The sequence below is a fragment of the Thunnus albacares genome, chromosome 4 (assembly GCF_914725855.1).
Source record: "Thunnus albacares chromosome 4, fThuAlb1.1, whole genome shotgun sequence".
Taxonomy (NCBI): domain Eukaryota; kingdom Metazoa; phylum Chordata; class Actinopteri; order Scombriformes; family Scombridae; genus Thunnus; species Thunnus albacares.
This window is the reverse complement of record NC_058109.1, coordinates 14,805,112-14,817,812: the sequence shown is the minus strand read 5'-3', so window position 1 is coordinate 14,817,812 and position 12,701 is coordinate 14,805,112. Positions and strand designations below refer to the sequence as shown.

General features: G+C 37.6%; 2 protein-coding genes across 8 annotated transcripts in view; one reads left to right on the top strand and one right to left on the bottom strand.

Moving 5' to 3' along the window:
- mars1 (methionyl-tRNA synthetase 1) overlaps positions 1–4,177 on the bottom strand; it is a 29,344-nt gene extending 25,167 nt beyond the window's left edge. The window contains exons 1-3 of one of the 3 annotated variants that reach the window (XM_044350174.1): positions 3,916–4,177; positions 1,608–1,698; positions 294–372 (exon numbers count right to left, since the gene is read on the bottom strand). In XM_044350174.1, the coding sequence (XP_044206109.1) occupies positions 294–372; positions 1,608–1,698; positions 3,916–4,018 (273 nt within the window). In that variant the 5' untranslated portion in view covers positions 4,019–4,177. The remainder of the gene's footprint in view (positions 1–293; positions 373–1,607; positions 1,699–3,915) is intronic. The other 2 variants (XM_044350173.1, XM_044350175.1) reach the window with 2 other exon arrangements.
- A 204-nt stretch (positions 4,178–4,381) lies between these two features.
- Positions 4,382–12,701, top strand: part of arhgap9 (Rho GTPase activating protein 9) — a 42,127-nt gene continuing 33,807 nt past the window's right edge. For 2 of the 5 annotated variants that reach the window (XM_044350178.1, XM_044350179.1), the window contains exon 1: positions 4,383–4,715. The gene's annotated coding sequence lies outside the window, so the exon portion shown is untranslated. Of the gene's footprint in view, positions 4,716–12,701 lie in introns of all 5 variants that reach the window. The other 3 variants (XM_044350177.1, XM_044350176.1, XM_044350180.1) reach the window with 2 other exon arrangements.

Here is a 12,701-nt window from a genome sequence, read left to right as displayed (position 1 = left end):
AGGTTAAATGACTCATTTAAGTAAGTAAGTCTAAACCCTACACAGACCATGCAGATAGATTTCTTAATGCTGGTTTCTGTACAATGTTGTCTTGAGAGCGTGAATTTTAATCATTTATTTGTATGGATTTATATCCCCCGTGGCAACACACTGAGGTGCAGTAAGAGGATTCTGCACAAGAGAATGTACAAAAGCGTGAATAGCAAATAGTTTGTATCTTAAAGAGGCTTAGTATTTTGTACAAAACATTACCAGCAAACTGAAAGGTCTGTTTTCTTAAATGTGGAGTTTACCTGAAAATCTGTGGCCTCCCATTCCAGCCACTGATTGCAAAGATCACTGGATTCTTGTCCCCTTACTTCAAACATGTACCTAAGGTGTTCGAAAGCAGAAAACAGAAAGAAATCACGTCAAATGGGTAGAAAGTAATTTCAAAACTTTGTTTCAAAGGAAATATCCCCTGGTATGAGCCAAACAAACATACATAAACTAAAGACATTTTAACAGCGTTGCTCCAGTTGAAGGATAGTTCACATTTTTTCAACATTTAAAACAACAGTCAGGTGCCCAAATGAAAACTGAAAGAGATTTTCCTTCCTGTTCATACTGGCTATTAAAAGAACCCCTTCAAATCCACAGTGTGTCCACACAGTCATTTCATGCAAAAATGCATCTAAAAATGTATCTGAAGCTTATAGGAGGCTTCAGCAGTCTGAGTCATATCAAGCCAGTCAGTCATATAAAGTGGATATCTGCCACATTCACACTCTTTTTAGGATCAAATTCCCTATTTGTGTTTGTATTGTGGGACTTTGGCACTAAAAAGACAAACGTTGAAAGACATCTACTTCATTTGACAAATTTGGACTGCTGAGGCTTCATATTAGCTTCAGATAAACTTTTAAATACACTTTTGCATAGAAGGAGGCTTGTGGATTTCGGCCTTCATCGCTTACATTGTAAGTGAATTATGAAGGGATCTTCTAATGGCAAGTATGAACAGGAGGAATAATTATGACAAGAAAAACCTGTTTCAATATTCATTTGGGCTCCTGACTGTAGAAAGTAAAACAAACAAAACAAACTTAAAAAATTGTGAAACCGTCCTTTGAGGCGAAACTGTACCTCGATTTTGCTCAATTACCTCATCGTTTACTCAAAAGTTAAAAAAAAAAAAAAAAAAAAAAAAAAAAATCAAATTTATGAATATTCCTTCATATTTAAATGCTCATAAAACCCTTTCCTTAGGAGGTTTGCTGAAAATAATAATGCAATCCTGTTACGAGTGTCCCTGACTAAGACCATATTAAATATGAAATCATTTTACTGTACAGTTTAACTGTCAATTGTCAAATTATAGCGATAGCATTTCATTTATTAAATAATTGTACATTTTCTTATCAGTATTGGCATAAGTTTATAGTATAATCACAACAAATCTATACAGTATATTACCAAATCTTTCTGAGTCAAACAATTAGGCACATTTTGGAAATTTAATGATTGCCATCCCGATATGTGATGTGTTATATAAAGGCAGTGATTAATATCCTTCATACTCAAGATGAATTGGCATTCATGACCGGGAAAGACTACAGTCTACTGACCGGCAGATGGCATTGGAGCTGAAAAGATAGTGTCCACTAGGCTGGAGCAGGGCTGGCAAGGCTGGACGGCTAAGGAAGGGCACGACTCTCTCTGAAATGAGAGGAAAAGAGAAAAAAAAGAAAGAAAATGAAACAAAAGAAAAGAAAACACATAGTTTGCTCAGATAATGCCCAAAAAATGTAAACAACAGCGACTAAAATGTGATTCTGTTTTGTTTATCAAGTCTGATTGGAACATCTTGCTACCCAATATAATGCCTGTGCCTTTAGAGACGAAAAGAAAACAACTTTTTAAATTAGATTGTATTTACATCAACACGTTGTGGACGAAGATTGAATTCAACATTGCATCATTTAAGAAAACCAGTAGTAAGAGACTCTTCTTCTAGGCTTCTAGGATAATCTGAATGATTTATGAAAAGAAAGGTCACTTTGAAGGTCAAGGATTTTATCTTGTTAATCTGGAATGTATCCAAACTCAGGCCGGATCACCACATGAGGGGATTCTCATAATACATGACGTCTTTACCTCAACAGTTAAGTGTGATATGTTATAATGGCTCTAATATTGTGCTTTAAAGCACAGTACTGTATTGTTAAACAGATTTTGAACAAAATGTGCAGTGAACTGTCTGATTCATCACGAATTAAATGTCATAATTTATTTTAACATCACATACACATATGTATATTTCTGAGCACATGCCACTTCATCCATGTACTGTAGCTGTATGCCAGATGGTCCTGCTAATTCATCTCTGTGATTTAGCTCCTGGAGGAGAAGCTCACATCTGGGTCTGGAAGTGAAGCCTCTCAAATGTCTGAGACAATCAGCCCATAAGCTGAAAGCCGAGATGTATTACCATTACTATTACCAGAATTAAAAGTCTTTATATAGCAACGTCTAGATGATGTTCCACTTGACACTGTATTAATAAGAAATACCCTTAAGTCTCCACAATACCGGTCAGTCCAGTCTATAAGATCCAGCTGTATTCTGTGTGATGGGGACTGGACATGTTAAACTCATTGGTGAATTTAGCCTAATGATGATTATTTGACTCTTTTGAAGACATTGTAAACTGTGTGTCATGACTGTGGGATACAAATTAGTCTCATAAACATTAATGGCCCCTAGTCCACAGGAGGGATGAGTGATTTGATTTAAATCAAAATTAAGATTATCATATAGACTTTAATCTACAGTATAGCTTTGATGGGTCAATTCACAAAACCATTCTGTTTTTTTCCCCCACACTGGCCTTCTGTCTTCTCTCTCTCTGGAAATAAACCAAGAAAAAAAACAAACAGCCTATTTACTTTGTTCAAACAAGTTTTCAGGTCCCTGGTTGTCTATCAGGGTGGGCCTGACCTGCCTGGCAGGAATACCAGTGTCCACAAAGTGTACCAAATCAGATCTTGAATGGAAACTATTGATATATCCATGTTTTCCTTTGAAAATATCTTCTATCCCCAACAACACAGACAGATTTTTTGTTTAAATTATTTCTGACATATATGAAGTTTTGCACAAATCACTTCATACTAAGTAGTTTGACTATTTGAGATTTTAATACACTTAATTGTATTAATACACAGGATGGTGTTTAAATGTAGTGTTTTCCTGGTTTTAAAAAGATAAGTGGAAAAACTTGAATTGAAGTTGAATAAACAAACAGTAAATGAATCTACCTCTTTAGATATTATGTATAATTCCCCAGATTTCCATTTTATATAATCATCTAAAAGCAACAATCAACATATGAATATCATCACATTATTCATTTCAAGATACTGGGCCAAAAATAACACGTTATTTAACTGTGTCTGTATGACACAGTCCTGCAACTTTACATTATAACTCAATCCAAGTAAACCTGGGCTGTTCAAGGCATAAACAGTGTAAGTTATACTGTTAATGCAGGTAGAAAACTACCACCTGTAGCTGTGCACTGCAAGACAAAGGCTACATGACGCTGCAATAACAAAAAAAACTACTAAAACAAGACAAAAAACTGAGATGGGCAGTAACAGACTTTTCTAGCTGCTTCTCAGGTGCAAATACAGTCAGATATTCGCCCCATTCATTGGTTTGACACTGACAGACAGCCTTGTTCAGCTGACTGTGCATGCAGCTAGCTTGCTATTCCACACTTAAAACCATCAGTTACAGAACAAATCTAGCTTCAAACTTTATAAAACCACATAAAATGATTAGCCAGTGCCACTTTTAGTAAACAATAGCTGTTATCAGAGGTCATTCCTGTTAGACTGTCCAACCAATGTGAAGCTAACCACGCTGTCTTACCTTCGTGGTTGACATACTGAACGTCACACTGAACTCCGGTTTCTTCTAACGCTGCTAACACTTTTAGGCAATGCGGGTTGCCTTCACTTACGAAGAGCTTCATCTGGCCGTTTGTAGCTATTCTGCTATGTTGGGACTGATGACTGGCTCTAATAGTGACAATATTTTCACTTTACAACAAGACAAGTGGCTGCTGTGAGGCAACTTTGCCGGTGATTGCTGTTCTCACACGCTGATGCAAGCACTGCTGCTTCCGCTACAAATGGCGGAGTTGTAGTTTTGGAGCGGTCTCTGTGACGTTGACAGAGACAGTAGCGGGCTCTCAAACAGACTACATCTCCCATGAACCATTTCCTGGAGCGTTCCTTTGACACGCACCAGGTATGTTTGTTTTTATTTTCGCTGTAGCACCGCCGAGCGGGACCTGTTTCTTTTTTTTTTTTATCTATGCAACACACGCACCACAGCGCCGCCTGTTCTGTAATCTGATTGGTTCCGTGTAAAATTATATAGCGCGAGTGTAGCCAATCTTAAACGACAAACTCATGCAGCGCAAGCTATTTTTTATCCGCTTAAAGAGCCAGGAGACGGCATCATGATAGACTGAACTGGGCAACTTAGTGCCCATGTATGACTGTTAATTTGCCAAAGTGCACGCCGGAGTTCATCCCTGTGCTTCCATTACCTAAATTATGTAAAGTTATCAAGATTTTACAAAAGCGCGGTAAACTAAACGAGACGAAACTCCTGCTTTTCTCCACTCCACAAACATTACTGAGCTGTCATCACGTCGCTGCAAGGTGAGTGATGTTCCCTCCAATGCAAAGATGAGATTTCTGCTGAATTGTGTCGACAGATAACTTATTTAATGCAGTGGAATATCACCTCGCTGCAGGAAATACTTTTTGCAACATAAAGCGCTTCAGTCGCTCTCCATCGGTATTTTAATCTGTTGAGGTATTAGTTAAAATATTTAAACTATGAACTATAAAATGTTTTAATAGTTAGTTTAATAGTATTTAGTTGTTTTTTTAAAATGAAAATTAGATAGATGCACTGAAATACAATGTTTGTTTTTTGATAAATATACTTTTTAAGTTGTTGGATCATATTGTTTTATGACTCGCCACATCTGGCTACAGGTTAAAAATGTATCTCATTCCCATTTAAGCTAATCTCTCATTCAGAGTAATAACAGTACTACTCTTGTCATGGCTGTAATAATCTTTCTACTTAAGTCACCATTGTGTACATTTGTGGAATTTGTTTATTAACATGTTTTATTTAGAAAGTTTTCATTTTAAGTGGATTTATTAAGTGCATACACTTTTCAATACATAACCAGAATGCTCCCTACTGTCTACCTGCTATCTACATTTTGTGCCAAAAGGTTGCAGGCCAATGCTGCAAACCCATGCAGTAATATTTAGCAACATAATAGGTCCCAGATCCACAAGTAGGTCATACATGTTGCAATTAATAGAATGACAGGCCTACTTTTTTCCAAAACAACTTATTTTTTTCCGAATAATTATGTGAAACCACATATAGCTTGTGCTGTAACAATCGCCTACACTCAGCTGGGGAAATGCAATACCACCACAAACCCACCCAACACTATACTTTAACACTTAAACCTCTTCCTGTGAAAGCCAACTTTCTACGTTTTAAAGTGCCCCTCCCAACACACACACACACACACACACACTTTGACATCTAGTACGGTACCTTTCATATTTTTTTCTATTCTTTAATCCTTCAGATAAGGATGCATTCTCACTACAATGGTGCTGAGTCTATGATCTCGGTTTTGGTCATCTCTATTTCCCTGTCATTAAATGTCATACTGATAAGAATTGGTAATCTCAACACTTTACATATGACAGACTTCTTTTTGTGCGGAAATATTTGCATGCTTCTGCGAGCGAGTTAACCCTCGTACGCTTCAAAGAAACTGCAATAGACGGGTTAACCACAGGGTTTGATGGAAACAATTTGTCTGACGCACTGCATTTTTGCTGTTTCATAATCTTTTCTTAAGTCCATGCAAATCAGGAGATTTGCTCCCCTTTTCGCCAGTCTGTGACGACACAGGCTTGAAAGATTATTCTCCAGTTGCAACTTTGCTGATTAAAAGTGCCCTGTACCATGTGCAGTATTAGCAGGAGGGTTACAAGTTGACTGTAATCACTAGTGTGCTGCACAGACTGCTGTTGTGGATGAAGTGTCGAAGAGAGATTGAGAGTCTGAAGTGTTTTGCGTCGTGCTGTGTTACTAGTCAGATTATTCTGCAGCTCTGGGATATTTGAGCAATCTGGAGAATTGTTCTGTGTCTACAATCTGTGGTTTATCTCTCTCTTCTTTTTTTTCCCTCTGAGAGTGTGAGATGTGTGTCTGCTTGCATGCATGCTATCAGCTGTGGTGCAAAATTGTACAGTAGCAGATCACAAAGTGCAGCAAAATCTCATCTCATTTATCTGCTGTCTGCTATTCAGGCCAAGTGACCAACACAACACAATTGTGTGGCTGCATGCAGTTTTTGAACTCCTGAAGTTGCAAGTTCATTTGGTACAGTACACCTAAGTCTAATACAACAACCTTGCAAGAAATTTTACCTTTATAGAGGCTATAATGTTCAGTTTTTCTAAAACTGTTCTAGAGAGGAGTTGATTCAACTTTTGGTCATTTGACTGTAGTTTGATGTTATTATATTATATCATAGTTATATCAAAGTGGGTAGACATAAGTGTATACACTTGGCTCAGTACTTTATTACTAATTGGTAGATAAGTAATATTAATGCAGTCAGATGTGGTTGGTGTCCTGACCTCACATAGATGAATGATAGCTGAAACAGGATACTCACTATACTGTATTGCACTGTATGGAAGGAGCCTCTCATGCTACAACTACAGTATAGTAGCTCCACCTACATTCACAGCTGTGCTTTGTTTTAATCCAGATTAATCCTGCATTTAGTTTTAGTATTTATGCAATGATTTTTTGCTGTCACTGTGTTGTATTATGAATAGGTACAGCACTGTAGACATCACCATGGAAGTTTAGACGGTACGTGTTATTGTCAAAAAAGTCAACACTCCTACACTCAACACACTTTAAATAACAGGCGTAGAGTTTCATATGCTGTCGCCAAATTTAAAATGAAACAATGTTTGCATTTGAGCTGAGAAGATTAGTCAGTCAGCAGATAAACAATCCGCCATTATTTTGAGCGAGTAATAATTTTTCAAGTGGAAATAGTGAAAAAATACTCTGGTTTCAGCTTCTCAAATGGGAGGAATCGCTGCTTTTCTTTATATGTACGATATATCATTGTAAAGTGAATATCTTTGGGTTCGATTGGACAAAACAAGACATTTAAAGACATCACCTTTGGCTCTGGGAGGTTTTGATGGGCATTTTTTCACTATTATTTGATATTTCATAGACTAAATTATTAGTCAGAATCAGATTGATTAATAGTGAAAAAATAATCCAGCAGTTGCAGCCCTGATTTGAATACACATATCAAGTAAATTTAAGGAAAAATGGAAGGAAAGTAATTCTTAGAAAAACAATTGTACCAAATACTTGATTAATAGACCTGAAGGCAGCATAAATAAACACAGTCTAATGTCTGACACATCCTAACCCCTTATTGTTATTTGTGTAATGTTCCTTTATTGAGCAAACGACCCCTTTAACCTTCTGAAGGCAAAGACGCGTCTGCGTGTGTGCCTCTTCTCTGTGAAGCATTTGCCTCGGGAGGTTTAGCTGCTCTTCCTTGTGCCCCGACACTATCAGGCTCACTTCAGCTGCACAGGGCTGAAAGTGGGTCTTTGACTTGCCTGATAGCTTTTGACAGCTCACTCTCATCCCCAGTGGATCAATGGAGCTCAGCGCTCGTCATTGGAAACATCAATGTACCGCACATTCCCACAGGCTCAGCAACAACCCACCAGCCCAGTCAGTGAGAGAAGTTTGATTCTTGTATTACTTAAAAAGATAATTCTTGACTTCTACGTGACATTTTATTTGCTTCAGTTTCAGTTGAGGACAGGTTGTAGGAATAAAGATAAAATGGTGAGAATGGAATACCTCGTGAGGTAGTCTCCAATTTCCTCACAGTGAAGTACAAGAAATAAAAAAACGAACTACGACACGCCTCATGTTGGTCAAAGATCAACTTACATATGAATGATGTGATTACTTTTGTTTTTTATCACAACACATCTTATTCTGTTTGAATTATGCAGACAAAAACCAACCAATGCACTGATAAATCTGTATCTTAGCAACTTTAGTCTTATATTAAATCTTAAAATAGTCTTTAAAAAAGGAAAGAATCAATGTGGTTGTGTACAGTTCTACAGTGCAGTTCACCTCTTCTGAGAAGGGCATGAAGGACAAAATCTTGAAATAATTAATCTTTCCTGCATGTGCTGAAACAGTCAATAATTGATTAGCGGAGTGATAGAAAAATAATTGCCAAAGATGTTGACAATCAATTAACCCTTCATTCATTTTCATTATTCAGGCAAACATTTGTTGGTTCCAGGTTTTGAGTACATTTGCTGTTTTTTTGTGTTTTATATCATTGTAAATTGAATATTTTGGGCTTTTTGACTGTTGTTATGAGTAATTTCCTTAATTTTCTGACATTTTGTCGTCAAATGATGAATCAGTTCTTTGACAAAATTGATTTATTAATAACAAAAATAATTACTAATTGCAGACCCATTTCCGGAAGATTATCTTGGAAAGCAAATCATGTCATTTAATATGCTTAAAGATATGATAATACCTCAATACTATTTTAAAAGCAAAAACATACAGTGAAAGAGATATTTTATGGTGTATGGCTCATACATGAAAAGCTGCTCACTGAAGCAAGGAGCTTTTTTCTCAAACTGCACGAAATAAGCTTATTATTCTTTAACTAAAATTACACTGGCTGCATGTTTTTCCATTTTTTTCTATAAAATACATGAGCTAATTAAAAATGTGATGCTTGAATTAATTCTTTCAAGAGTTTAAAATGCCCCCGAGCAAACCTGCACTACTTTGCCTAACTGGCGAACACTGGTCTGTCTGGTTGTTGTTTATATTCAAATTTAGGAAATGAGAACTCATATGTTATAAAAAGTACTCTGAAGAAGTTTGCTATGTGTCGATGCAGGCTGCAGGGTTCATTGTAAACACAAGTGTTGCGTCAGCAAACGCTTGAAATGATGGCATCACACATGTGAGATGTTGTTATGTGCAACAAGAAGCACAAAGCTCACATTCTGGAGACGCTCGGAGATGGTAGTCGCTCACAGAGGTTGTTGTCATGATGATAGTAGTAGCCGTGAGCCAATGGCTGCTTTACTGTCATCATCTGCTTTTTGATTGGCTCTCTGACAATTTACACAGCTAATCACTTGCACCCTGTGTGAAAGAATCCAGCCCACCTGTTTAGTCACACGCAGACATGCATTCACACACGTATTCACACAGGCAGCCAGCCGTCACACTGGGAAACGCAGTGTGTGTTTCAGTGTCTCTCTCTGGTCTAATCATCAATAATGCATGGCTTTGGGAGGATGAAAGGCTGTTTTGGCTTGAGGCATGTGTCTCATATGGAGAGAGAGACATCAGCGCTCGTAGTTATAACTACATCCATAGACAAAGTGAACGCTCCTTCACATATCTGTCCTCAGTAGATCTGGTCATTAAGCTGAAAGTGGGCTGATTTAAAGCTAAATGTTATAATTAGTTAATTAATATGAAAGGAAAATATGTTTTTTTTTCTAAAATCAGTTGCTGTGGATCTGAATTGTGTGTCTAAGGATGAAAGGGTGTCCTAAAAGATGTTATTTTGGGCTGTATAAATTAAACTGACTTGACTTTTGGTGTGTTAATTCACATTCACACTAAAGTTGTTGATTGCTAATCACTAGTAAGTACTGTATTAAAAGTAAAAAAAAAAAAGCCTCACATCCTTAAAGTTTAAGATTTCACTGTGTGATCACTTTTATCTGTTTAGGTAAAGTCATGTAACGCACAGTGTGGTTTTAGCATTGATTTTAGGAAAATTTCAAGGCGCTTCTGGGCTCATTCCAAGACATACTGCTGTGTTACAACTCCTTGTACCCAATAATGTATGATGTGAATATGTGATGCAATCCTTCATCTCACAGAGCTTATCCAACTACAAGTTGGGACTCCCAACAGCCAGTTGAGCAGAGAAAACACGGGATGCTTGTTTGCATGAGAAACAACAGGGTTCATGCACAGGCGGTATGGCTCGTGTCACTGTGAACAATTCGAATACGAGCATTTGTTCAGGTGTTATCAAATCAGCAGTCCTGTTAAATTTAAGCGTCACACTTTTTAACTTATTTTTGTCGTGTCTATCACATGAAGCAACTTGTTCTCGTCTCTCTCGTCTCTCTCTTCCTGTGAAGTGTTTGGTTATAGACAATCATATGTAAATACAATACAGTCTATATGCGTGCGTGTGTGTGTTTGCTTTGTGTGTACGGATGTGGTAGTGCATGCTATAAAACCCTTTGAAGCTCCTCATTCACTCTATACTCTCTTCCCTGTGTCTCATCTCTCTTTGAAGACCATGTAGCCATGATTATTAAAGCCGCCCTCTTTCGACTTCAAACGTATGGAATGAATATGGATATGATATGACACCAAACATTCCACCAACACCTTTCACTCTGCTCCCGTCCTGCCATGTGGTGAAGTCTGATAGGCCCAGGCAGAGATCTTAAACAGTCACCATGGGAGCTAAACTGGTCATTCAGTGGGTTGTCTTTCGGTTCAGGCGTGATTTCAGCCTGATTACATCTATGTGGAGTGGTTATGACAGCCAGGAATGATACAGAGCCAGGGGGGGGGACATTGCAACTTCTTCTCACTTTATTCTTAATGTTTATCATATTTTATAATTTAATATGTGTCAATTTGCATGAATCATCTCTCTCAGCCTGCCTTCCAGCCTCAGGGTGTTTTTAAAGGAGTCATGATAACATTATCCTCACAATTTCTCAGCCCATAAACTACATACTGTTTATATTCTACAATACTGATTTTTCCAAAGCATACCGTTAGAGCTGCAACACTATGTCGATTAATCAATTAGTCGATGGACAGAAAATTAGTTGGCAACTGTTTTTTTAATTGAATTATCGATTTAGTAATCTGCAAATATGCCAAAAATGTGCAGGTTTTATATTCTCAGATCATCATCATTTAATGCTTTTCTTTGTCATACATGATAGTAAACTGAGTGTCTTTGGGTTTTGCGTTGTTATTCGGACAAAATAAAATATTTAAAGATGCAACCATTGACAGTAATCGATAATGAAAATAATCATTAGTTGCAGCCCTACATACCATATTTTTCTATTCTCTCTCAGATATCTGCGTGTCCTTGAACACATCAACAAAGAAAGTCCTCTTCAACTGTGGTGTGGTGTGATGATAACAGTATTTTGACAACAAAATTTAAGCTTGTAACTAGAGATGCATCGATCCGATACACCTGATACTGATGCAGACGTTTTTAAGTAGACTCAGACTCACTATTTAGTGCCGCAGCTCATAATATTACCTTGTTTACCACTACATGCTCAGGTATCAAATCGGTATCGGCTGATACCCAGAGTTTGGGTATCTACATTGGTACCAAGAGAGAGAAGATCAGACTGATGGATCCCTACATTCAACCAACCAAATATTCATTGTAATCGATGATCAACCTTAAGTAAGCTTCGAGTTGATTTTCATACCACTGTGGAAAGAATTACAATCAATGACTCTGAAAGTAAGGAAATCAAAGTAAAAATGTATGTATGCTTTGGAAAATGGTTGACTAAAACATGTAAAACCACTAGCAGGGTCTATAATCCTTTAAGTATTTATTCTAATGGCTTTTCAGGATTGTTGATTTGACTGAAATTGTAACATGCTGGTGGCATAGCATCATACGCCGCCGTACTGATGATTGTGTCTGGTTTATGAAACATTTTATGTCATAATCTAGATAGGAATCTCCCCTTAAAACTAAATTAGACACCAAAATAAGTCCCAGATTTAGATGAACATAATATCCTCTGCTCCATTGCTTACATCCATGTGGCAGATCTCTAATGTCCAGTGGCATTGTTGACCAGGCAGCTCTGTGTGTGTGGATCAATAGCTCAATCAATCAACCTGCTGGTTGCTTTTGTTTGGTCAGCACACAGGACCCCTCTCTGCTCTGTTTCTCTCTCTTTCTCTGTTCCTCTTGCTCAATGTTGAAATATGGTTTATTTGCATGAATGCGTAATAGCCAGCTGACGGTCTCTGTGTCTATGTCGCTCTTTCTGTTCTCATTTCTCTGGAGAAATGCTGGCTAGATGGGGGAAGGTAAGGTCAGCAGGGGTTCAATGAGTAGAAGCAGGATCATTTCGTCTCATAGGATTAAGTGTGTGTGTGTGTGTGTGAGACTTTCTGCAGGGAGCTGCTCCCTTGTGTCCATTTTAGTGGTTTTCTTGCCCCACCTTTTCTAAAACCATTCTCTAGTTGTTCCCAAATCTTTTATTAAGAGTCTCAAGCAATGACTCCTCCATTTGGGCTGGAGCACACTTATTTAAATACATTTTAAAGTCCTCCTCCACTCAAAATTTGTTTTCCTACAGTTGAATGTTTGAGCTTCGCTGTGTAGAATGATGTAGGTGCAGAGTTTGACACAAGAAGGCTGTTTTCACATTCATCTAGTTAAAGTGGAAAGTTTAACTCTGTTCCAA